Source organism: Mustela erminea, chromosome 9, assembly GCF_009829155.1.
Source record: "Mustela erminea isolate mMusErm1 chromosome 9, mMusErm1.Pri, whole genome shotgun sequence".
NCBI classification, from domain to species: domain Eukaryota; kingdom Metazoa; phylum Chordata; class Mammalia; order Carnivora; family Mustelidae; genus Mustela; species Mustela erminea.
Genome location: NC_045622.1, coordinates 87,373,647 through 87,398,639, shown reverse-complemented (window position 1 = coordinate 87,398,639; position 24,993 = coordinate 87,373,647). Strand labels below are relative to the sequence as shown.

General features: G+C 51.5%; 1 protein-coding gene across 3 annotated transcripts in view; it reads right to left on the bottom strand.

The window, feature by feature from the left end:
- LDLRAD3 (low density lipoprotein receptor class A domain containing 3) overlaps positions 1–24,993 on the bottom strand; it is a 237,130-nt gene that overhangs the window by 150,909 nt on the left and 61,228 nt on the right. For all 3 annotated transcript variants that reach the window (XR_004288960.1, XM_032356433.1, XM_032356434.1), the window contains exon 2: positions 19,440–19,586. Coding sequence is in view for 2 of the 3 variants with exons in the window: in XM_032356433.1 (XP_032212324.1) it covers positions 19,440–19,586 (147 nt within the window). In the remaining variant the exon portion in view is untranslated. The remainder of the gene's footprint in view (positions 1–19,439; positions 19,587–24,993) is intronic.

Here is a 24,993-nt window from a genome sequence, read left to right as displayed (position 1 = left end):
TCTCCCAGTGCGGTCCCAGACACACCTGCAGCTCCACAGTTCCATCGGCAAGCTGGGGACTGAGGTTTGTGGGAAGGGCCTGAGAAAGCACTTATTGAGGCCTCAGGATCATGAATCATTCTGATGCAGCCTGGAAACCCTCTCTGCTCACGGTGTAGACAAGCCACATCGGCAGTCCAGGGGGCAGGGGGTGTTGTTAGAAATTCAGACTCAGCCTTGCACCACACTCATTCCATTAGAATCTGCATCTGACCAAGACCCCCATGCCTTTCTGATATATATACATCATGTTCAGGAGCGCTGGACTCAGGAGCACTGGAATCTGCATCTGACCAAGACCCCCATGCCTTTCTGATATATATACATCATGTTCAGGAGCGCTGGACTCGAACAGGAGGGTCCTGGAGCGGAATGGAGAGGTACGCAGGCACCCTCCTGCCGGACCTGTTCAGCGCAGACTGCCCTGAGATTTGCCTGCAGCTGATTTTTACAAAGACAGCAAAGAAGCACTGACAAGAGCCTCCATACGGGTTGCAATGCTTCAGGACCCTGCTGCACCCTCCTGGCAGAGGAACAAAGTCAGGCATAATGGCAGACACTTCACATACAGTCCTTTCTTGCACGGGAATGGGATGAGCAGGACATCCAATATGCACTCCTTTTACAAAGGAGGCCAGAAGCTGCATGGAGAGCCTGGAAGCCCTCCCCACCTCTCCGCACACATCCGCCATGGCACACACTTACCTGCAGGGGGCAGCAGAGCAGACAGGTCAACCCGTTCCTTCAAGCCCATCTGCAATCCTAACTTGACTCCGCCCCCCAAAGCCTCAGCCAATGACTTAACTTCTCCAAGCCTCAATTCCTCATCTGTAAAATGGGCATACCGGCAGGACTGACCTCCTGGGGCGGTTGTGAGGACTGAATGAGACCAGCCACGCAGAGTCTGCGTATAGCGGTAGTCCCCAGTTCCAAGTTTTACAGTCTGACCCCACAGCCCCTGCAGTAATAGGCTCACCCTCTTTCCGCATAAGCCTCAACCAACCTAAACCCACTGGCACAGGTGTATGCCCCATGCCTAAAAACCATTCTGCATTTTCACAAAGGGAAGGACATTTGATTTTAAATCACAGGCATGGGTATTTGTAACAGGGGATGGAGAAGGTAAAAAGTCACTTGGCAGGTAAGAAAACTAAAGCCCAGAAAAACCAGAGTGCATCCCCAGGGCAACAGTTCCTTCCTTGCCCCAAAGCACACTAACCAGGAGGACCAGAGGCTCACGTCCTTTACAGGGCTCTGGCTTCTCCTCTGAGCTCAGGCACCAAGATGTGAAGGAAGAGCTGAGCAGGGGAGGGCTGAAGGTGCTGTGTGCCACCCCCCCACCCACCCACCCCCAGGGCTGAGGTAAGCTCAGTGAGTGTCCCTACAAGCCTGGAATTAAGCGGAGAAGCCGCTGAAGCTGCCGGGTGCCCCGTGTTCCTGAGCATGAAAGCCGCTCATTAGCCCCTGCCTCTCGTCTTTAAATCTGAGCAAAATATCCGCATGATGGCGGAGCTAATAATAACAGGTATCTACACCAAGGCTTAGAGAGAGAGAGAGAGAGACACGAGGCTCTCCCAGAGGTCACACCCCTTGAGACCCAAAGGAAAAGGAGAGAGCCTGGTGGAATATTTACCCTCAGAAGAATGATTGATTAACAAGGAGGAATTGGGGGGGGGGGCTGAAAAGGAGGAAAAGAGGTCAGCCTGTTAAAGCAAATCTGGCGGGTGACCCCTTTAGAAGTCCTGAAGGAGAAGTGGCGTGTGTGTGTGTGTGTGTGTGCGCACGCGTGTGTTACAGGTGGGAGGAATCCTATTTCTGCTTACCAATCCCATCTGGCTCCCCAGTAAGAGAATATTAGCTCTGAGAGAGCAGTAGAAGATGGATACAAGAAGGAAAGCAAAGATTTGCTCCAACAAGTCCCCGTAAACAGTCATTGTTCTTTCATTGGTTCATCCAACAGATGTGTACTGAGCACCTTCCATGGGCTGGGAGTGGACACTAGTGTGGGGATAACAGCGAACAAGAAGTATGCAGGGCCCTTCGGTTGTCCTGAAGCTTCTAGTGTTACCTAGAAGATGGCACCTACCACTCTTGATGGCAACTGCTGGTTAGGAAGGCAAAGGCAGAGAAGGGTTATGAGGAACAAGGCAGCATATGTACCTAGAATGAAGAGGAAGATCCGGAAGGCTTCTGGGCAGGGATCTTGTTATAGAATGAGAGGTTTCTGTCTGTCCATCCATCCATCCATCCATCCATTCATCCACTTATCCATCCATCATCCAACTATCCATCTATCCATCCATCCATCCATTTATCCATCCAACCACCCATCCACCCATCCATCCATCCATCTTCCCCCTTCTTAAGCAGCAGCGTCTGTTAATGTTTCACAGTTCTGTACTCCCAGCAGCAAGGAAGTCAAAGAACTGGGTGATGTCAATCCTATAAAATAACCATATCTCTGGGATGGTGCCAGAGCAGTAGGTTTCTACATAGAAGGAAAGGAGAGCTCAGTAAAGTAAAAATCAAATGCCCGACATCCATGCAGAGTCAAGCACAAAAAAAGAGCCTGCACCCCCTGCTCTGCTCAGCTGCATCATCCCAGCCTACCCTAAAATCCACTCAGAACGACACTGTTTTGTTTCCTCCATTGTTTGTTTTGTTTTGATTGTACTCATGTCCTCTGCAGTCACGCACAGGGTAACTATGATACCACGCCTATGTAATTTTCCCAAAGGCCAGCCTCACATATTAAACTTTAAGGAGGACTGCTGATCAGTGGGAGCAAAACCCTGGCAGAATTAGCAAATTAAGTGAAGAAACAAATCTGCCTTTGTACTCCCACTGTCTGGAATGAAAAACAAAATATTTCTGAAATGCAGAACGCAGGGGGAGACCGGCTTAGGAAGAAGAACGCTAAGGAGGAGCGCAGGGGAAGAAGTGTGTTTCACATATGTATTGTATTCACAGTCATTCACACTTGCCAAGATTTGGTTTGTATCAGAGCATGACTACACAACCCACAGTTCATGTTTCTTCTGAAATACACCCTACAGAGCAAAGGGAAGAGTGGGACGTGATGGACGCTCTAGGAACCATGACGGTGGCCTTGTCTGACAGGAGGGCTGACTGCTAGTATCAGGGTGACTGCTTGAAAAAGGGACCCCACAGCTCCTTGGATGTGCTCATACAATGTTTCCAGGTAGCCCCTGGCGTAACTCAAAGGGGCCTGGCTCCTAATGGTACATGGCCCATGGGCAGGGTCAACGGCACTGAAGGAACGTTGCCCAGAATGGCATTGCCTAGACACCGTCTGCAGCCAAGAACAGGGCTGTCCTGGGGTGAGAGAGAGAGGATCCCAAGCAGACATCCTCCAGTCACTTGTGATTATGAGAGCAGTCAGGTCCCCGACACCCACCACTCACCGTGTCAAAGCACCCTCGAGTATATCCTTGTATTTACTACCCTGTCCCACAGCTGGCAGTTAGTGAAGCTAGAACTTGAAGTCACCCAAAGCCTGAGCGGGTCTAAAAATAGGGAACTTGTTAGTACCTAAGGCACCCCAATGCTATCATTAAAGAGTTCCAAAAAGCAGGTCTGGGCTCATCGTGCAAAACAAATTTCTGAGGACTCTCACCTAGGGTCATTGGAAGTGAGCTCCGTCCTAGAAAACGACGATCACCGTGCTGTTTGGAACTGCAGGTGCCGAGAAGAGAGCCAAGGGGGGAGGGGGCTTGTTAGGGAACTGGTCCAGCGCGGTTCTACTCATTCTGTCTGTTTACCACAGAACCCTCCGTGGAAAAGAAAATCTTAGGCAAACCAACTACGTATTAAAAGAGAACACTATAGCTGCTTTGCTGTCACAGTGAACAGCCCGAGTCAAGTCCAAAGCCCCCTTTGCACTACTGTCCTCCGCCCCTCCACTGCGGCACGAAACCTTAGCACTCCAAGAAGCAAAGTCCAAAACATGGAGAGGCATCTCACCGCTCACTACAGATGAAAAGTCAGCCCCCAGGGGCACCTGGCTCAGTGGATTAAGCCTCTGCCTTTGGCTCGGGTCATGATCTCAGGGTCCTGGGATCAAGCCCCATATCGGGTTCTCTGCTCAGCAGGGAGCCTGCTTCCCCCTCTCTCTCTGCCTGCCTCTCTGCCTACTTGTGATCTCTGTCTGTCAAATAAATAAATAAAATCTTAAAAAAAAAAAAAAAAAAAAGAAAAGAAAAGAAGAAGTCTGCCTCCAAACCAAACCAGACAGCTGGATCCCTGCAAATTCTTTCAGGTCTTTATAGCAGACAGTCTAGACATTAGTTCCTATAAATGAGGCAGCCTGCCTCTTGGCATTTCTTTTTCAATCACCCTACAGCTACCTGATGAATGGACACGAAGATGATGGTGTGATTATTAATAATAGTAACTAACTCTTCCTAAGAGCTTAGTAAGTGTCCAGGATTGTCTACACACAGAAGGAGAAATGTATTTAAGCTCTGTAAGGTATCTGAGTATTCTCCATTTTTACAGATGAGGAAACTGAGGCACAGAGAGATTAAATAACTTGCCCAGTATGTAGAAGAACCAGGACAAACCCAGGCAGGTCTGTGTACCCCTGAAGCACTCCACACACGGCCTCCCGTGCAAAAATAATCAGCCGTTAGGAAAGAAGAGCAGTCCATTATCCCACCTCCCAGAGATGCCCACTGTGAACGGCGATTTAATCTTGTTGGCTCTCCTTGTTGAGATTCACAAAGGCCGGGCACCTCTTGCTGAGAATTTCATTTCTGGTTGAGATGAAGTCATTTCCTTTCGGGAGCAGTGGAGGGACGGACCTGAGATCCACCCGCTTTCCTCAGGACACAATAAGCAGGAAAAGCACCATGAAGAAAACAATCACTAACCCTTCGCTCGCGGCCATCACGTCACAGGGGGCCCACTGGTCAGAATGTTCTGCTCTGGAGGCCAACACACTAGCTGGGGTGCTTCCCACCTGGCGGGGCTTCTCAGAAGGGATGCTGTGCTGGGCAGCCTTCCTTCCCTGATCTCGCGAGAGGCTGACAAGCTTCGTCTTCACTTCCCCCTTCATTGAGACTCACAGAACAAGTGAGTCCCCAGTGTCACGAGCACAGGAACCCCAGGCTGCTGATGAAGATGCAGATTCCTGGGCCCCCCTCCTGGAGATTCTGTTTGGGGTCACCCCCAAATCTACGTGAACAGGTGAGGCAGTGACCTGCCAAGCCCACTTTAGGAAACACTGGTTGGGGAGCGTCCCTAAGAGCCCAAGAGAGCTGGGGTGGGGGTGCGGGAGAGGAGAGCTTCTTTCAGTTGCTGTTCACGAGAAAACTCAGGGAAACCTAGTTGTTTCAGTTTGGGGTTTGTGGGGTTTTTTTGTTTTTTTGTTGTTGTTGTTGTTCAGTATTAGGTGGAGCAGCTTCCCCCTGAGCCATGAGGAGAACACAAGGACACTTATTCAGAAAAGGGATCAGCTGTGTCACTTGGGTCCATCCAGTGACTGTCAGGCAGCAGGGGACAAGCACTTATGCCCGTATAACCATGCCTTTAGCACAGGACGCTTAGAGCACAGGACAATGACAAGACCTGCATTTGCTGAATGTTTACCACATGACAGGTATTGTTTCAAGAGCATTCCAGAGAGCCACTGACTCTGCATAACCCAGTGAAGTGCCACTATTCCTATCCCATTTCACAGACACCACAGAGGAAGTACGGAGTGGGGCAGTAACTTGTCCGGGGCTGCACAGCGGTGGGGGGAATGGGGGAGCCAGAACTCCCGTGAGATGTTCTTAGCTACTGACTGGACAAGGCAGTTGTGCTAAGACAGACCCATCCCTGAGGGACCCAGGACTCCTCCAAAAGGCACCTTTGGCTCTAGGATATCCCACGGGCCTGGCAGAACCGCTCAAGGACCTACAGAGCAGTCGGAGGCTCTTCCTCCCCTCCTGTTCCTTCTTTCCTTGTTCAAGAGCTAAACTACCATGGCTCTCCCTGCCTTCTGCTCCCACCCAGAGTACATCTCCTGGGGGCCTAATCCCATCCTGGTGTCCGTGTCCAGCAGACTATGTACTACAGCCTGAGTCATAATTTTACTCCATGGCCTGTCCCTAAAGTCATGGTGGCCAGACATGCTCTTCCCCAAGTCACCATCAGAACCCTATCCCAGCATGCTGTGAAGAAGCTAACTGGGAAAGTGGAGAGAGGGGGAGGGGCTCACCTCCATTTCCACCCCAGGAGAACCCCAGGGGAGGACGTGAGTGACAGCAGGGATGGGGAAGGAAGTGGGCACGGAGTTCGACCTTGAGTCAAAGCACCAGCAAGGTCACTGCTGTACCCCAGAAACATACCCCAACTATGGGCAGCAGGTGACACAGTACCTCTCGCCCCTTCCTAGCATCAGACTAGCCAATGTCCTCCATCCCAGGGAGCTGGGAACAGTCTCGGTTTGGTTTTTAAATGTCAGACAGCAAGTGGCCAAGGCCCGCCATGTTCTCCATCAGGACCATCTGCTCCCTGCCATGCGACACAGCCTCCCTCGGCTCCCCGCCACTGCCCGCATGCTGCCTGGGCTCTGCGAGCATTGTGAGTATCTGGGAGAGTGTCAAGGGGCAGGCTGTGCCAGGAGCTCGACAGAAAATGGCCCAGTGACAGGCAGCATAGTGACGGTGACGGGCTGGAGCAAGATTCCCCTCTCGTTGGCCAAAATGTCCAAAATGGCCAAGAGAGAAAAATACATCACACTGGGTGACCACCCCAAAGTCACCATGTAAGCAGGCTGTCTTCCCTGAACACTTTCTCTTAGCACAGGAGGCCAATAAAAATCACCGGCTCATTGCCGGATCCCAAAAGAACTCGAGATGCCAACAACAACCCTTCCACCCGACAAGAGTCAACAGGAGCCAAGATGGTCTTTGGTTGGATCCCTGCATATTTAATCCCACTAAGAATCAGAGACACTGATCGCCTATTTGCTTCCACACCCTCATCCCCCCGGCCCGCCAGCCCCTCCAAATGAAGGGCACTGAGGACAGCAATAAGCAACTCAGGTACACAGGCAAGCCACACGTTTCCAAAGGACTCAAGAGAAGACCTTCTAATTTGGAATGAACCTGATGCCCTTCCAGGCAGTAGAACATGAAATAGCCACATAGAACAGATCTCAGTCCCTTCCCTTTGTCCACTGATGCTAGAAAACCTTTTAGTCCTAAGTCATTCCCTCCATTTTACCAGACTCTTTACCGGAATCATACATAGCAAAGGACATGATATTAACAATGTCAAAAGTTACAAGTTCCTGGGGCGCCTGGGTGGCTCAGTGGGTTAGGCCTCTGCCTTTGGCTCAGGTCACGATCTCAGGGCCCTGGGATGGAGCCCCACATTAGGCTCTCTGCTCAGCAGGGAGCCTGCTTCCTCCTTCTTTCTGCCTGCCTCTCTGCCTACTTGTGATCTCTCAGATAAATAAATAAAATCTTTAAAAAAAAAAAAAAAAACCACAAGTTCCTGAAATGCTTTTTTAAGAGGAGTATACAGTTAGCTTTTGACTTCAAAGATTCTCTCCAGCCCACCCTAACCCCCCACAGCTTCTCCCACTTTAAACCGTGGAAGACTACTCTTCTCAAATACATCTCTCTGGTCACGTGTCTGGGTTACATGAACGCACCACTTCCTCTTAATTATTACTTCCTCATCTGTCTCTGAATTTTTTAAGAAGCCATTAGGCAACTGCAAACTAGCTGTGTCACAGATGACAGCACAAGTCGGCCTAAAAATAAAAATAAAAATAAAAAGATTGCACGGTCACAGCCTGACTTGGATCAGCAAAATTTGTCTCGATGTGCCAGGAAAAAAAAAATTTTTTTTTGGCGTCCTGTGATTTTGCTGCCATTTAACTTTTATTAGCAATTATGGAGCCTGTTATCACCGACGACATCGTGCGGCTACAGCCAAACCCTGGCAACAAGAGTGTGTCTCCACTCTAGCGTGAGGGAAGAACTCAAAGCCTCCCAGCTCTAAGCCAGTTCGTGAAGATTCTCCCCTTGCAGGCAGGGAAAAGGTAGCACATGGCACCGATAATAAAAGAGTTCTCTGCACGTGGTGGGGAGGGCTGGCAAGACGGAGCGAGGCTGGTATCTGTGCACAAATTGATTTAAAAGAGGACTCCAGGGCGCCTGGGTGGCTCAGTGGGTTAAGCCGCTGCCTTCGGCTCAGGTCATGATCTCAGGGTCCTGGGATCGAGGCCCGCATCGGGCTCTCTGCTCAGCAGGGAGCCTGCTTCCCTCTCTCTCTCTCTCTCTGCCTGCCTCTCCATCTACTTGTGATTTCTCTCTGTCAAATAAATAAATAAAATCTTAAAAAAAATAAATAAATAAAAGAGGACTCCAAGATGACTCCGTGCCACTAACTTCTCGGCTGTCAACCGCGTGAGCATGGAAGTCGGCAGCTCCCGAGAGAGTGGTGGCAGGTCCCCAGCAGCAGCTGGCTTCACCTGGGAGGGACAGAGGAAATGAGAAGGGGCCTGACGGGGTTTCTGGTAGATGCCATTCGAGGCTCCTTGTTGCCACTAGATAGGACTGGAATGACCCCAGCAGGGAGGTAGGAGGAGGGCCGTGACTCGTACAACGAAACTTTCCAAGAGCTGGGGCTGTTGGCTGACTCCAGAAACGAAAGAGCTGCTCTCCTCCAGGAAGAGACCAAACCGGACAAATTCCTCTCAGTTCTTCTCTGGGTTCTAGGGTACCTCACACCTCAACTTCTTCCCCTAAGCCGGAGTCTGGGGTCTCCTGTCCCAGTTCCAAGGGAGAGGCAGGAGGACCCTGGTAGAGAGTCTGATCCTTCTCACCCTCTAGGGAGCTCAATGGGGGCTCGAGAGCACATAGTTGGGATGGGGCTCCCCCATCCTGGGCTGCCCCACAGCACACCCCTCAAAACAAACATCATGGGGTCCCTGGGTTCAGTCTTCTGAAGATGGTTCAGGGAAGGGCAGGTGTTCATCGCTGACCTGAAGAGACACAGTACTTCTGAAGTAGAACCATCCACCTTCCTTAGCCTTGACAACCTGCCGGAGAGGAGGATCCACAGAGCACTTTCCAGGGCACATCTGCTGACTACAGGAGCCCAACGAAGTCTGGATCAAAACTTCCCGGGCAACCCTGGAGACTCTCCCTTTCAGGGGATCACGTACAACTGGGAGAGGCAGAAGATGGCAGAGTGAGTCTTATTCAGTGCCTGCTCGGCAGCAGACGTCAGCTCCTGCACATTGGATTTTCCCACACACCGTTTCACACCTGTTCCCATTTCACAGAAGAAGAAACTGAGGCTCCACCAAGGGACGTGACTAGCCAGGGGCGGAGGTGGGATCTAAACCAGAAATGTGACTCCATGCAGCCAGTAAGAGTAGAGCTAGCATTTACTGAGTGCATACTATGTGCCAGCAGCTACTTGAAAGGCTTTCAAGATTTTTTTAAAATATTTTATTTATTTATTTGACAGAGATCATAGATAGGCAGAGAGACAGGCATAGAGAGAAGGGGGAAGCAGGCTCCCTGCTGAGCAGAGAGCCCGACGTGGGGCTCGATCCCAGGACCCTGAGATCATGACCTGAGCCGAAGGCAGAGGCTTAACCCACTGAGCCACCCAGGGACCCAGTTTTCAAGATTTTTTAAGCTCATTAATCCTCACAGGAATTCCATGCAATTTAAGGAAATGGAGGCAAAGGACCTCATCCAAGTCCCAAAGCTCACCTGTGACAGCGCCAGGATCCAAGCCAGGCAGCACCATTCCAGACCCAGACCCCGCCCCCGAGCAGCATCGGCACCCTGTCCTCAAGCACCCTAAGGAAAATGCACAGGTGGTGCATTTGCTAATTTGGAAATGTCACTCCTTTGGGCTGAGACACTGCATGCTAACGATCAGAGAAAATTCTACTTCACTGAATCCAACACACCACGGATTGCAAGGCGTGCCACTATTTTACATACAACTAAGAAAGAAAAAACTTGGCCAAGTAGGACACCATGTTCCCCTATCCCACCCATCATAAGAGGTCTCTCCCCTCCAGAGATGGGAAAACATGAAGAGGGGGGTGTCTCAGAACGGAAGTACCGGAGGCCTTCGCATGAACAAGATGGTGGGATGCACGACAGGTGGGGCTTCTCTGGGTGCAGAAAGCATCCCAACGTGAAATCTGATCTTTCCGGAATACCTACCTGATGATCTGGACTTTTAGGTGCAAGTTCCCAGTTTAGAAACACTGGCAGCTCATCTGTGTTTTTGCTGTCCTTGAGCAGGACAGAGGAGACCTGCCAGACTACAGCCGGCGGGGCTGGGAGCCCTCCACCCTTCCCGCAGGTGGGCTGGATGGCAGAGAGCTCAGGGCAGGTGCAGTTAGAGCCCCTCCCAGTCTGGAGGCAGCTCAAGGCTGCCTACACACTGGGAGAGCAGTTCTCTTTCATCATGGAAATGGCCCAATCAAGATGCCCGGTGATAGAAGGAAGGCCACACAGAGCTGGCTTTTTGAAACATATTCATTCTTTTTCTCATATAATGCCCTCTCCCCAGGCTTTCAAACCACTTCTGCTCCTGTTCTATGACCGTCATGTTACAAAGGGAAGGGTAAAACAAGCAACAACAAAACACCCCAACTGGAGGCCATGAGAAGCAACAGCGCCCACAGGCCCCGCAGGGAGCTGTGGCCACTGTGGGTCACTGCACAGGCGTGACCTCCTCTATATTCACCCGGTGCCCCAGGTTGTGTCCGGGAACCTGTGAATGCGACCTTGCTTGGAAACACGGTCTTGGCAAACGGAACCTAGTTAAGAAGAGGTGATAATGGATTAAGGTGGACCTAATCCAGTGATGCGTGTCTTTTTAGGATGAGGGGAATCTCTACACAGAGACAGACGTTTAGGGAAAGGGGCCCATGAAGGCAGAGGCAGAAATCTGCAGGGTCGCACCCACAAGCCAAAGAAGTCAAGGAACGCCAGCAATGATGGAAGGGCCCTGGCCTGCAGCGTTTTTGGAGAGAGCATGGCACCTTGGCACCTTGGCACCTTGACTTTGGACGTCCAACTTCCAGACCCATGAGAGAATGCCTCTGTGGCTGGAGGCCATCCATCCAGCTTGCGGTGTTCTGTTACCACAAGCCTAGCAAACAGATACACTAGGAGGGTTTCAGAGCACTGTGTGTTTCCCCATGTGGTATAAAACATCGCCAGCATCTTCAAACAGGGCCCTTTGAGAAAAGTTACCATCAGGTCAAATTCATGTTAGGTCAAGCAGCGCTCAAAGGGCCAGAAAGGTCTGCGTGCAGCTGTCGGTGACCACCTGGGAATTTAGGCTGTGATCCCAACACCTGGACTGAAAGGCTTGCCTCACCTGGGTGCAGGACACAGAGGACATGCCCGGGGCGGGGGGGGGGGGGGGGGGGGGGCAGGAAGAGGACCAGGAAGACTGTGGCTTGTACAAGTTCTAGGCCAAAAACCTTGCAGGCCGCTGTAGGGCACAGTGTGGGTTTCAGGCCAGTGTGGCGAAGGGCGGCGGGCGGGGGCGGGGCGTGGTGGGGGAGATTGGACACTAAAGAAGGCTGTTTGGGCAATGAAGCAAAATGCCATCATCAAAATCCACTTAGACGCTTAATTGTGCGGGGCTGCAGCAGAGCTGGGAGCAAGTGGATGCGGCCACTCTGCGGACGGGGGCCAACAGGTCTATTAACCAGAGGTCCCCAACCGCGTGCAGGACAGCTCCCTCGAAAATTCCCTCCCTGCAGCCCCGAGAACTGCCAGGCTCATCTCAGACCCTTAGATGTTTGTTTCTATCCCTTCTGCACTGGCTGCGGTGTGCAGCTGGCTCCCTAGGGCTCTCAGCTAAAGAGAATTTTGTAAGAGCTCACGACTGTGTTCTTTTGGCTCTTTAAAGCGAAAAGAAGATACTGACCCAGCAAAAGAAGGTGTTGCCATGGCTTAGGTTCTCCAGGGGAGAGCAGGAAGAGCGGGGGTGGAGGAGAAGGGAACGTGAGGTTCTAGAAGAAGGGAGCCAGGGGCAGGCTGGGCCAGTAATGCGCAGCATTGCACGGGCCAGGAATGGCACAACGGGCTTGGATTTCAGCAAGAATGCCACAGGGCTTATTGAGGGAATAATGTCGGTAGGCATCTACTGAATGCTTACCCCGTGCCAGGCACCCAGCTCCAAGCCTCGAACACAGCTCATTTAAGACAACGGTGCCCTGTGGTCAGTAGAGCCGATCTTCACCCTTGCTAGACCAGCAAACAGCGCCTATTGTTCAAGGTCAGCTCCTTTCCTACTGGCTCATGGTCTAGACACAGCACCTACTGGTTTTGACATCACCCCTTGCGTGGGGACCATCCTTACCTCCCTTTGACAGATGAGGAAATAGGTACAGAGTCAGGTAAGACGGTGCCCAGGGCCTTGAAGGTCATACATGGAGGCTGGCCCAAGGACCCTGTTCCCAACTGTGGGATTTACAGTCTCACATTTGAGATGAAAACTGTTCAGTGAAGTGGGCGGGGAGGTGGGGGGGCAGGGAGGGGCACGCCCAGAATTACCCAAGCTGTTTTAAAACAAGTATGTGAACAAACAAAAAGAGTTCAAAAAGGGGTGTCGTAAACACACAGAGAGGTCATCCCTCCCACGCAGGGATGCCACAAAGGAAGAGCGAGCTTTTGCTCTCAAGTGTTTAATGGACGGAGCGTTAAACCGCAACATACTCTCTAGACTCTTGTTGTAAGTTCCAGCTCAGTTTTGTGAAGCTCGATGTCTTCAGAAGGCTTTTGAAATTCAGCCCTTAACCACAGCGAGCCAGATCCTAGATCTGGAGGAAAAGGGACGTCGCCACATGAGCAGGAGCGGAGGGCAGGGCGCCTGGGGAGGCACAGCGGCCCGGCGGGAAGTGGGTAATAAAGGGCCCATGACAGCCCGGATGGATTTAAGTGCCCCTGGGAAGTGAGCGCACCTGATTCCTGGGGCTGCCACCGCACAGTACCGTACCCTGAGCGGCTTTAAGGAATAGAAGTTTATTCCCTCACATTTCTGGAAAGAAGTCTGCCTTCGAGGTATCACCAGGGCTCCCTCCAAGACTCTGGTGGACGTCTTCCTGCCTCTCTTCAGCTTCTGGTGGCAGCGGTCAGAGTGGGCATTCCGTGACGCACAGCTACATTGCCCTGATCTCTGCCTCCGCCGTCAGCGGGCCTTCTTCCCTCATATTGTCACAGTGTCTTCTTACAAGGACGCCCATGATGCTGGATTAAGGGCCCACACTACTCCAGTATGTCCTTACCTAATTCATCCTCAATGATCCCAATTCCAAATAAGGTCCCTTTCTGAGGTACTGGGGCTTAGGGGTTCAACATATCTTTCGGGAGATGGAATTCAACCTGTAACAACAGTACGAGTCTTATTTTCAAATTATTACAGAAAAGAGAACGCAGAAGCAGGATGCCTGTGAATGTCACCTGGGACACAGCAGTGGGGCTGCTGTCACTCACCACGTAACAGTTTTTTTAAAAAGATTTTATTTCCTGGGGTGTCTGGGTGGCTCAGTGGATTAAGCCGCTGCCTTCAGCTCAAGTCATGATCTCAGGGTCCTGGGATTGAGCCCCACATTGGTCTCTCTGCTCAGCAGGGAGCCTGGTTCCCCCGCTCTCTCTGCCTGACTCTGCCTACCTGTGATATCTCTCTCTCTCTCTGTCAAATAAATAAATAAATAAAACCTTTTAAAAAAGAAAAAAAAAAGATGACTTTATTTCCTTATTTGAGAGAGTGTGCAGCAGCATGAGCCAGGGTGGAGGAAGGGGGCAGAGGGAGAGGGACAAGCAGACTCCCCGCAGAGCAGGGAACCCCGACACTGACCTCGGGGTGGGGGGCGGTGGAGTGTGGCTGGACTGGATTCTGGGATCCTGAGACCACAACCCAAGCCTAACTCAGCTGCTCAACCAACTGAGCCACACAGGCACCCCACCACGCAACAATCTTTTAAAAACTAAAGGGAGACATGTTGATGCCTTGGATGGGTTTTCTAGAGCTATGGTGATAAAAGTGTTACAATTTGGTGCCCTCCACAACAGAAATGTATCATCGCACCGTCCCAGAGGCCAGAAGTCCAAAATCAAATTGTCAGAAAGTGATGGGTTCCCTCTGAGGGGTGTGAGCAAGGTCCACACCAGACCTCTCTCTTTAGCATTAAATGGCCACCTTCTCTCTGTGTCTTCATAGTCTTTCTTCTGCTGTATCTCTCCATCCAAAACCCCCCTTTCCATAAGGTCACAAATTTCCACTCCCTGGTCTTCTGGGGGAATTCTGGATGTGAGCCAAGTACTAGTGCCCTGGTGGAACAGGTGAATTACTGCGGACATTTTATATGGACAACACCTCTGACTCTCAGTTTTGTCCCCTCATCTCCGCCTGCCCTGTAGCACCCAGCTTACATGAAAACATTACATGTGGCGCCACCTAGAGGTAGAAGGTGAGAACGACGATAAAAAGGAAAGGAAGACTTTCTGCCCACCCCCCTCTCATTTCCTCCCCCTTCATCTTTCTTGTACGTTCCTTATTCCAGACTTGACCTCTGAAACCTCTCATGGATTTCAGCCATCACACCACAGCAATGAAAAGTCATGCTCAAGGAATGGCTGGAGACAGTAAAAGCAAGGAAAATTCAAGTTCCATTTTTGTACTTTTCTGTCTCTGGACTTGGAGAGCCATTAAAATCTTCCCATTTGACAAGATCCTTGAATTCATCCGCATCTCCTCTCCACCCCCACCAACACGTGCACACGTGCCTATATGCGTGCACATATACTCAGCCTGAGATTTGAAAGTCTACGCATGCCTGATCAAAGACACCAATCAATTTCCTTTTTCAAATAAAACCAGTTTGTGACACAGAACTCAAACCTCAAGACCTCTCCCCCATGTGGTCAGGACACAGAGCGATAGCAGCTAAAATCCGACGCCACACTGGAAGGAGATCTTAAGGCTCGTGACTCTGGGTCACGTGTGAGTTTCGGAAATCTGGACGACTGCTTTATTATGACAGCGCGTGTCAGTAATGATACTACCGTCTCTTCTTACAGAGACTCACAGCACTAACGGCCATTTCAGAAATCATTTACAGAGAAGAACATCATCAACGTTTCTCAACATTTTTTTCAAAAGCAGGTTAGCAGTAGAGGAATCTGATTCGGCACAGAGATCCAGGTAGAGAAAGCCTGTGGTCTCTGATGGGCACTTAATCTCTGGGACAAAAGGCCAGCTCTAGCAATCTCTTTGTGGCTCAGGTCCCCCATCCAGAAATAACAACAGTCCTCTCCTCATAAGGCTTGTGACAACCAAATGAGCTAGCTAATACAGCGCAAAGTGCCTGGGACAGGGCAACCCAGAGGAAGTTCTCAAAATATCTGATTTCGTGAGGCTTCCACATTTTTCTAAACTATCTCTACTCCTTTTACTACTAAAAAAAAAAAAAAAAAAAAAAGTTTAGATAAAATGATCATTTTATCAACCAAAATCAGAAATTCCCTCAAACTAACGAGCCTCTTAAAACCCTAAGGAGGAGGTTCTCCAGATTCACAAGAAGGAAAATTTAATGACACAACCCGAGTGGAAATGTATTCTAGTCCATTAATAGATAAATCGCAAAGTCAGAAACATGAGTAGTAAATAGGGCTATAGGAAAACATTTAACCTCTTTAGATTATAAAAAAAAAAAATTAAAATGTATAACTTTTCTATTAAATTAGCCAGAAAAAATATTTTTTAGAGGTATTACCCAAAGCTGCCAAGACGAAAATAAAACCAGAATTCTCACACATTGCCAGTGAGGGAGCACACATGGGTACGAACCTTTCGCAAAACAAACAGGCACTGGTTTCAAGAACCAAAAAAAAGCTCCTGTCCTTTGACCCAGTAATTTCACTTCTGAGAACCTAGCCTCAGGAAATCTCTCAAAACGGGGTAAGTCATGTCTACCCTCACATTCACAACACTGAATGCTATTTCTAACCGCGGAAAGCTGGAAACAACATAAATGCCAAATCTTCATGTAGAGTCAGTACACTATATGACACCACGTGAATGGACTATTTTTCTAAGCATGAAAACGGATAGAGAAATATGAAAAAATACATTAAAATGTTTAAAGGTCAAAATGCTGCCGGGGGAAAAGATCAAAATATAACACTGCATACCCACAGTGATTATAGCTGGAAGAGCCCTGAATAAAAACTTCTAAGATGCTGACAGTGGTTCCATTAGAGTTCAGACTCTAGGCGCGATGCTGCTGTTTTCTCCTCCTCGTTCCCCCAACTTTCACAGTAGGTGATTTTTATTATGTTCATCATAAAAAGAAAAGCTTCTTCCTGTCTCATGAAAATCCTTCCTCCGCTGTGGGCACAGAACAGCTTCTCACCGCCTCATATCCCACCATGACACAGCTCTCCAGGCTCTTCCCTCACCCTTTGGAAAGGGCAAGAATTCTCCTTTTTTAAGTGTACTATCTTCAAAATGCCAAAGTTATGCCATAAGATACAGGAGGCAACCACCTCTCTGTGGCGAGGAAATCAGCCACCTTCACTCTCCTCCCCATAAGTACCACACTGTTCCGAAGAATCGAAGAAAGGACAAAGAGGTGGCATTAGAATTCTCCAGCAGCTGCTTTCAAAGGGACCTCGAAAAGATGGTGCAGCTGAGACCCTGAAGACCTCAGTGAGACCCAGCCTGGCTCGGGCGGAAACCATCGTGTAAGCTCCCTCACGGACCCCAAATGTTTAAACACCCACCACAGGGCAATGGTTAGGGTATACCACACCAATGTGACAGCACAGTAGGCGACCTCACAAAACAACAATCGTGAAGGCTACATATGGCCATCTGGCAAAGGGCCTCCAACGGGAAGCAGAAAAAGGCAGGTTACTCCATCACATGTCGTCATGACGACACCTGCGTCAAGCAGTTTGTACAGACTGACCAGTAACGCTAACGTTTACATACCGCTGCGATACCCAGCCACGGGGCTGCGTGCTCAACGTGCATTTAACCTTCCCAGAAAGGATTACCAGAGCCCTGTTATTCTCATTTTGGAGAGGAGGACACTGAGGGACATCAGGAGGCTAAGGCACCCTCGTTTAGTCCTCCCCAGGGCAAAGGTCTAGAACATCCTGGTAACTTCCTTAAGATCACCGAGCTGGGATCTGGCCAGGGGGGTGGGAGGGACCGAAGGGATTTGGACAGTCTGTCCCCAGGGTTCATCCCTCGACCCCTGGCCTGGGAAGAAATATGTAAGAAATTCAAAAGGCAAGTAGAATTTGTTTTAGAAAAGGGACCTCTTCCTTCCCTCCCTTACCTAAACCTTTTAATGTTCTGTCCTTGTGATTTAAAGACAAAAGGAAAAAGAGAAAGGCAACAGAGGAGGGGTTCTTTAATGCCGTGTGTTTGTGTGTACGGTTTTTTAAAATTATGTTTTAATTCAAACACTAAATAAGTACCAGTCAAGTCTTTATTACGCCTGGGGGTTAAGGGTAGGAAATGAGGAGGAAAAAAAGACTGAGAACAGCCAAGGCAAGCGTGTTCCAAACCAAACCGAACAGTGCCAGGCTGCTGCCTGTCCCATCTTTTTTTTTTTTTTTTAAATATTCTCTTTCCATCACCTTTTCCAGTTTGTGCATGAATTCTGAAATCCTGGAACTGGACTGACACAAGACACAGAATGTCACACAGTACCCTAACCACACAGCTGCTATTGACAGAGCCGGAATAAAACTCAAGTCGCAGGTCCGAACCCTGCATGCTTTCACAAACGGACCCTGTGCTCCATGTCCCGGCTCGGCTACAGAAAATCAGCATTTGCGAGAGCTCACAGACCCTATTCCAAAAATGCTCATTCCACATCTTCGTGGAGTATTTAATAATGCTCAAAACTGGATGGACTGAGTTCACGCACACGATCTCGTGTGTAACTCAAATTACACCCATCACGTTGCTAGCAACTTTGGAGACCTGGACACAGAGAAAGCTGAAACAGACATTAATACTTTTTAAAAAATTCTGCAAAAGTAAAAATGCATTATATATACTGGTCTGTTTGGGAAAAAGTCACAGGCAATAAAATGAATGCTGCCCCCCAACCACACACAAAAATATTCCTAATCCACCAGCTCGCAAACCTTCTCTGAAGATTGAGGGGCAGGCAAGCAGGGATACTGGACCCCGAGATGGACACGGGGCCAGTCTCTGAACGGGCGACCTGCCCAAGGGAGCGCATCATGAGGGTTGGGCGGCTAGCTCCGGAGGTGGGCTCTGGCCCAGTTTTCCTTCCCGTGCGTCAACAGACTGGGCCTCAAATCCCAGGAACAGCTACGTGAAAGTTCAAATTATCATCTCCTCAGCCATTTCCTCAGCTGGCTTCCAGAAAGAGACCAGATTCAGAGCCAGAACACACAGTTCTCCTGTCAGTGAGGCCCTGCGGCCCGGTTCCTAAAGCCCACGGACGAGCCAGGAGCCAGCGTCCAGCTGTGTGGTCCCGAGGCAGTGACCCAGGAGGGAACCCTGGGGCCCAGCATTCCTCAGATGTCACTCCCGCCTACCAGGGTGCCAGGGCCGAGTTCACTGCGCAGCACCGAGCTTTAGAGCAAGAGAGAACCCTGCTCTCCAGGGCGGGGAGCGTGATCACTCGACACCCCAGACGCCCTCACTCCCATCCAGCAGGTCCTTTCTTGCAGGTCACCGCGGACTCCAATCTCGTGCGTATTTTGAGGGCTCAGAATGGAAAAGACACTGAAGAAGGAGGCGGGGTGGGGAGGATAAGAAAGAACCCCCAGCTCCTGGGGGTGCCCATCTGAAGAGGATTCCCCGCATCAGCAGGGAAAAGGTCAAATAGCGGCAAATTACTGCCTAGTGGCTACCAGCTCCGTGCAGGCCACTTGGCCAGATGCCACCCCTGACTTACCCAGAAAGAACATCTCACAGGATGTGAAAGATGGTTACCAGCCCGGGCCTTGGGGTCAGGCAACCCTGAGTCCAAATCCAGCTCTGCTCCTTACCAGTCGGGAGACCCTAAAGCTACCTCACCTCTGGGAGTCTCAGGGTCCTCATATGCAAAGCAAAAGCAAAGAGAGCGCCTTAGGGTGGGGTGAGGAGAGCCCAGTGGAGGGGTCCTCTGCTGTCCCACAGCCGCGGCTCCGTCCCCACCGGGACTCCGGGCTCCGCACCCACCGTGCTGCTCCCAGGCAGAGCTACAGAGTGGAGAGGGCTGGGCTGCCGGCCAGAGGCCCAAACCTAACTGCCTGCAGCATGTGGGGTGGGCAGGGTCTGAGCCGGATTAGGCCCTTGTCCCCACAGCCCCTGGACCGTCCCCACCCCCACCCTGCAAAGGGTAGGCCACTCACGGCACTCCTTCTCGTCACTCTTGTCGAAGCAGTCGGGCAGCCCATCACACTGCCAGGCCCCGGGGATGCACCGCCCGTTGCCGCACATGAAGTTGCCCGGAATGTTGCACTCGTTGGTGAAGTTGTTCCCGGGGAGCAGCTGGCTCTCTGCAGGAGAGAGGAGACAGGAGATCAGATGGGCAGAGAAGGCACGGAGCTGCGTCCCCACCACGGAACAGAACCTCGTTCGAAGGGGGTCTCGTACGTGAGACTTCCGGTGGGCGACCTGACCTGACTTCCCTGGGCCTCAGTGTGCTCATCTGCACAATGGACTGATAATCCGCCCCAGCCCACCCTGGAGACTGAGAACTAAATGGAAAAATACACACAGTAGGTGCTCACTGACTAACTGCTGAAAAGCTCGGACATAAACCCAAACATTCTTCCCGGCCATCAGCTGTGGCTAAAAACAAAGGCTCCAAGTCACTGAGCACTGGGCTCCCACTGCCTCCAACAGCAGGAAATGCAGGATCCTACCCCGCCTTGGACTCTAGGGCCCTCGAACCACCGAATATCTGAACCTGGGCCAGTCAGCAATAACACTGGGAGACCATTGCCCTTCAGCCCACCAACCCACCTGAGCTCACATGGGAAAGAAAGGCCAAACTGAAACCTGAACTCAGGCCTTCTAACCCCCATGGCGGGCACTGAGGTCAATTGACTATTTGCCAAGAGTTCCAAGAACCAAGCCCCAATATTTTGATCCCAGTCCACTGAGCACAGCCATCAACTGCCACAGCCCTGACCAGAAAGGGTCAAGTCTTAGGCTGTTAAGCAAAGAGGGACGGCCAAGGTCATGGGGGTGGGGTGCTGAATTCATCTACAAGGGACCCCAGGGCAGATTTTCAAGAAAGCCAGAATCTGATGAATCTCATGGGTCTGAGCCAGGGCCGTCCATGGCCTGGAGGTAAGAAGCCATCTGGAAGTGAAGCTGTCTTAGGGGAAAGGAGAGGAAAAAAGACCAGGACCTCCCCGGGTCCCTCCTGAATCTTCAATAAGCATTTACCAAACACTCATGACCAGACACCTGTGCAGGTCCTAACCGTGCAGAGTTGAACACTGGGGCTCCCCCCTTCAATGCTGGGAAGGCATGAGGGTAGGCTCATGGTCGAATGATCCTGCTGCCAGGTGCAGAGAGAGAGGGTGCCCAGATCTGCCTGGGAGTGGGGGGAGCAGAGCAGGGCCCGTGATCCTCCTTCACAGGCTTTACCAAAGGGAAGCATCTCGTGCCAGATCTCTGACGTGACCTCTGTTTCATGCCACTAGCCTTTACATAGCTTATTTTTACCTGGCAGTCTCCTAATAACCCCCTACGTACACTTTCATATACAATGTCTATCCCTCTGTGAACTGTTCCCCAACTTCTCCAAGCAGAAATGAGCCCTTACTCCGTGGTGCAGCTTGAGTACTACTGAGGCGATACTAAAGGTATTTTACGATGGAACAAGGAGGTAACAACAAACTGGAATGGACACAGTCCTAGGCAAGCAGGGCCACGTCAGCCACGGAGACCCCTGCAGACCACCCACCCACTGTGCACATCTCTCCAGTGAAAAATAAGCTTTAGTAGTTCACTGGTGAATTGGAGAACAGCAGCTCTAAGTGAGGGGAGAGGGCCTCCCCCTACCCACATTGGAAGCCTGAACATCTCCCTGGCCCCTCCCCTCACTCCACCTCCCCCTACAGTGGGCCAGCCCCCCACCAAGCCCCGCATGCCCATCACAGTGCCACAGGCTTGCCTCCAGCCCGAGTGACCGCCATCCCCTCCCAGCATGCCGCCACAGTCTCCCAGGGTGGCCTCCCCACTCCCCACAGCCCCACGTACTCCTCTGCAGCCAGGGGGACCTTTCTAAAGAGCAAATCAATCATGACACTTCCTCCCTTTGAAAAGCCACTGAATGGCTCCGCCATGTTCTTAAGATAAAGTAAAAACTCAAGGTGTTAAGGAAAGGTTCCAGAAAAGAAGAGGCATTTGCAGGGGAGGTTGATAGAGAGATGAAACACAGGGCCCTTGAGGCTCAAAACAAAGAGGGTAGGAGGAAGGCTCAGCCCAGGGCACAGATGGGGACACAATAAACACCTCCCAGCTCTGACTGTTGGACACTGCAAACCTACGCCATTTCCCCCCACTCCACCACTGGGGCAGACGTGATGAATCATGGCACTCTGCCTGTCCCCTGAGCCCACACTCAACATCGGACTCCCGCTCAGGACAGAGTCCAAAACCCACAGCCAGCCCTGAGAAAAGCAGGAAACCAACTCACCACCTTCGGGCGAGAGCAATCCCAGGAGAGGGGCAACAGTAGGAGAGAAGCCTGGAGACACGGCCAGGGGCTGGGTCCCAGCCAGACACGGGGAACACCACCCAGAGCGCCCACCCATTCCAGCTGTTTCCTAACAGCCACTGTGGCCTTCAGCAGCAAGCTCCCAGGGAATGCGCTGGGGCTTCAGAATAGATCTGTCGCTCTGTTTGGTTTGGAAATCACTTTCGCTTGCCTTGTAGAGCTGGTTTCTCGAAGGCAAGCCCCCTGGAAAAGTCACTGCAACCGTAACATCTTGCTCTGATAAACAGATTTCCGGAGCCAGAAAATTGGCCGGATTAGCTTCCAAAACACTTGCTCCAAGAGCCCACGGGCGGGCGGGACACGGACTTGACCAATCAGAAGGTGCGCAGCGGGCACTGACTATCCACCAGTGACACACAGGTGGTCCTGCCAGCCATGGGCTTGTGGGGATATAGGGGTAGGACCAGGGGTCCCCTGGCAGGAGAAGGGCGGTCGGCGAAGGCCAACACAGAGCACATTCCAAGCGCTTCTAAGAAGTCGGTTACGCATGCCCAGGGCATGGGGCCTTGCGCTCCAGGGAAGGGACCACATCACCGAACTCACAAGCATGAGGAGAAACTGAGGTCAAGAGACGTTAAATCCCGTCGGCTCTGAATTCACAATCTTCCTTAAACTCATCCAATGTGCTTTTTATTCAATGGGCACCAAGCCATCCCAACCTGTGTGTCTTCTCTTCCCCTTTAAACTGGTGGTTGTCAACGGGGGACAGTTCTGAGCCACTCCCCCAGCCTCCCTGACTCCGGGGGCCACGTGGGAGTATCTGGAGACGCTGCTGACTGTGGCAGCTCCTGAGTGGAGGCCAGGCACGCAGCACACCGACGATGCCCAAAGCTGCCGCTCAACAACACAGAATCACCCGACCTGAAACGTCTCTAGTGCCGAAGCCCAGAAATGCGTTAAGTCTAAGAAAACCGACCTCTGACTCTCTCTTCTCATGCCCTCCTGCACACTCCAGCCCAGCGAGATTCTGGGTTGCTGCCGATGGCTTCTCAGTGCCCGGACTGCTAAACCCAAGACTCGTGCCAGGGTGTCCACGACCTGCCCCGCCCACCTCTACAACCTCAGCTCCTCGGACATGACTGTCCTCCCTGCGCAAGGACCTCCCTGCCGACCCCGATCCCGCCGGCTGCCTTTCACCTGCCCCCACTCGATATGAGGAAGTCCTGTCCCCTAGCACCTCAGGACGCCACTGCACCTGCGGACAGGGTCTTTAAGGAGGTGATTAAGGTAAAATGAGGTCATGAGGACAGGCCCTGATCCGTTATGACTGGTGTTCTTACAAAAAGAGGGAGACGCAGATGCGCACAGGGAGACCACAGGAGGAGGCAGGGAGAAGACGGCCGTCTGTAAGCCAAGGAAAAGCCCAGAAGAAACCGGCCCCACCCCAACCTTGGGCTCAGACCTGTGCAGAAATAGGTATGTGGTGTTTATGCCAGCCCCTCTGTGGTTCTCTACTGTGGCGGCCGGAGCAAACTCACGCATCTGGCTGATCCGGCTCGTCCTTCAGCCCTCGGCTCTCCGTCACTTACAGCCGAGACCTCGTCATCGACACCCCGTCTAATGCGGGTCCCCCCCAGTTTTTCACTCTGACAGTGTCCTGTGTTGTCCTTTAGCCCATGTGTGCTTAATGCAGGGACACCCTTTCATTCAGCGCAACCTTGGCCCACTAAGTCCGCAGCAGGTGTCTGCTGCCCTCAGAAGGAAACCAAGCCTTCGGTCATGATTCATCCCCACCCCTCACGCTCTTCCTCGCCAAGTTCCATCCACTCCCTTCCTCAGCCCCGAGAAAGGGCGTGGACTCTGGACATATGTAGTTAAAAATAAGGGCCGTGGGGGTGTCTGGACGTGTGCACGTAAATTACTACCCCGTCTGCTTTAAGAGAGCTAAGAAATCTTTTCAGCCCGACAGCGGGGCTTTCTAGTGGCTGAAATATTTATCCCATCTCAGTGTCGTGGGACACATTCAGCATCCAAAAAAGACAAGCATTAGCACGCAGTTGGCTAGCTGGGGGTTTCTCCTTGTCCCTTTTCTTTTTTTCATTAAGCTGAAAAATGAAAGAGTTGCCCATTTTCACTGCAGCACATCACTTCCTTAAAATAACTACACCATCTGCACCAAGAACGAGAAAAAATTCCAAGTCCTCCCCCAGCGGGCAACGGCAAACAGCCTGCTGCAGCAGCTTCTTCCAAATCTTCTGGCACCCACAAATTTCTATTCGATGAGGGGGCCAAGACTGGAGCAACTGCAAAATCTCAAGACAGCTGCTGCATCCACCCAAACTCCCCTTCTGGAACGTGTGCTGTTCGCGATGGTGACTTTTCCAGCTGAGAAATGGGACATCTATTCCACTTGCCTGGGGCCTCCACATCCACATGCTCCGCTCTCCCTCCGCTGATTCCCCACCTCCACCCCCTGCCGGGACGCTCCCGGTCATGACGCAGAGCAGAACTGACATCTGCAAGCTATCGACAGGCCCTGCTTGCTGATTTCTGTCCAGTTGCCTTCATTTTTATCCTCTGTGTCCTGGCAATCCGGTCTGCGGGCTCAAGGAACAACAAAGCAAGACACAAACATACATACGGGCCGCCCTGCATGCTGTCTGTCAGCTCTCAGATACAGCTTCCCTGAAACCTCCCCAGAGAATGAACACACCTCTTCCCACTGCCCCGTGCCAAGAGCCTTAATGCTACGGGGCCACTGGAAACCAGCCTCTGTTTTCCTCTGTTGACTCCCCTCTTTGACAGGCATGGACGGTCCGGGTCCTGGCGACACGCAAAGCACCAAGGGAGCTGGTCTGCCGTGATTTGTTTGCAAACATGCTGGAAAATCCCCGCAGGTTCCCCGGATGCCACACTGCTCCACGTGGTGGCATCAAGTGTCGGAGGGAACCAGAGACATCTGTCCCAAGCACAACCCAGAGCCATTCAGCTCTCATCAGACAAAGTGCTTCCCGCGGAGTTCTGCTATGGGCTGTCATCAGAAGGGAGCCATCTGAGCCCAGAGGGAGGCTATGCCTCTGGCTCCAAGTACCTACACACGGCCGGGTTTCTCGCTCTAACGCTGCACGCAGCTCTGCCCCGGGAGAACAGTCCAGTAGCTCCAAACTCTGTCTGCCCATCTGTTCAACGAAGGTACAGGTCAGGGAAATTGGTGAGAAGGTATAAAATGC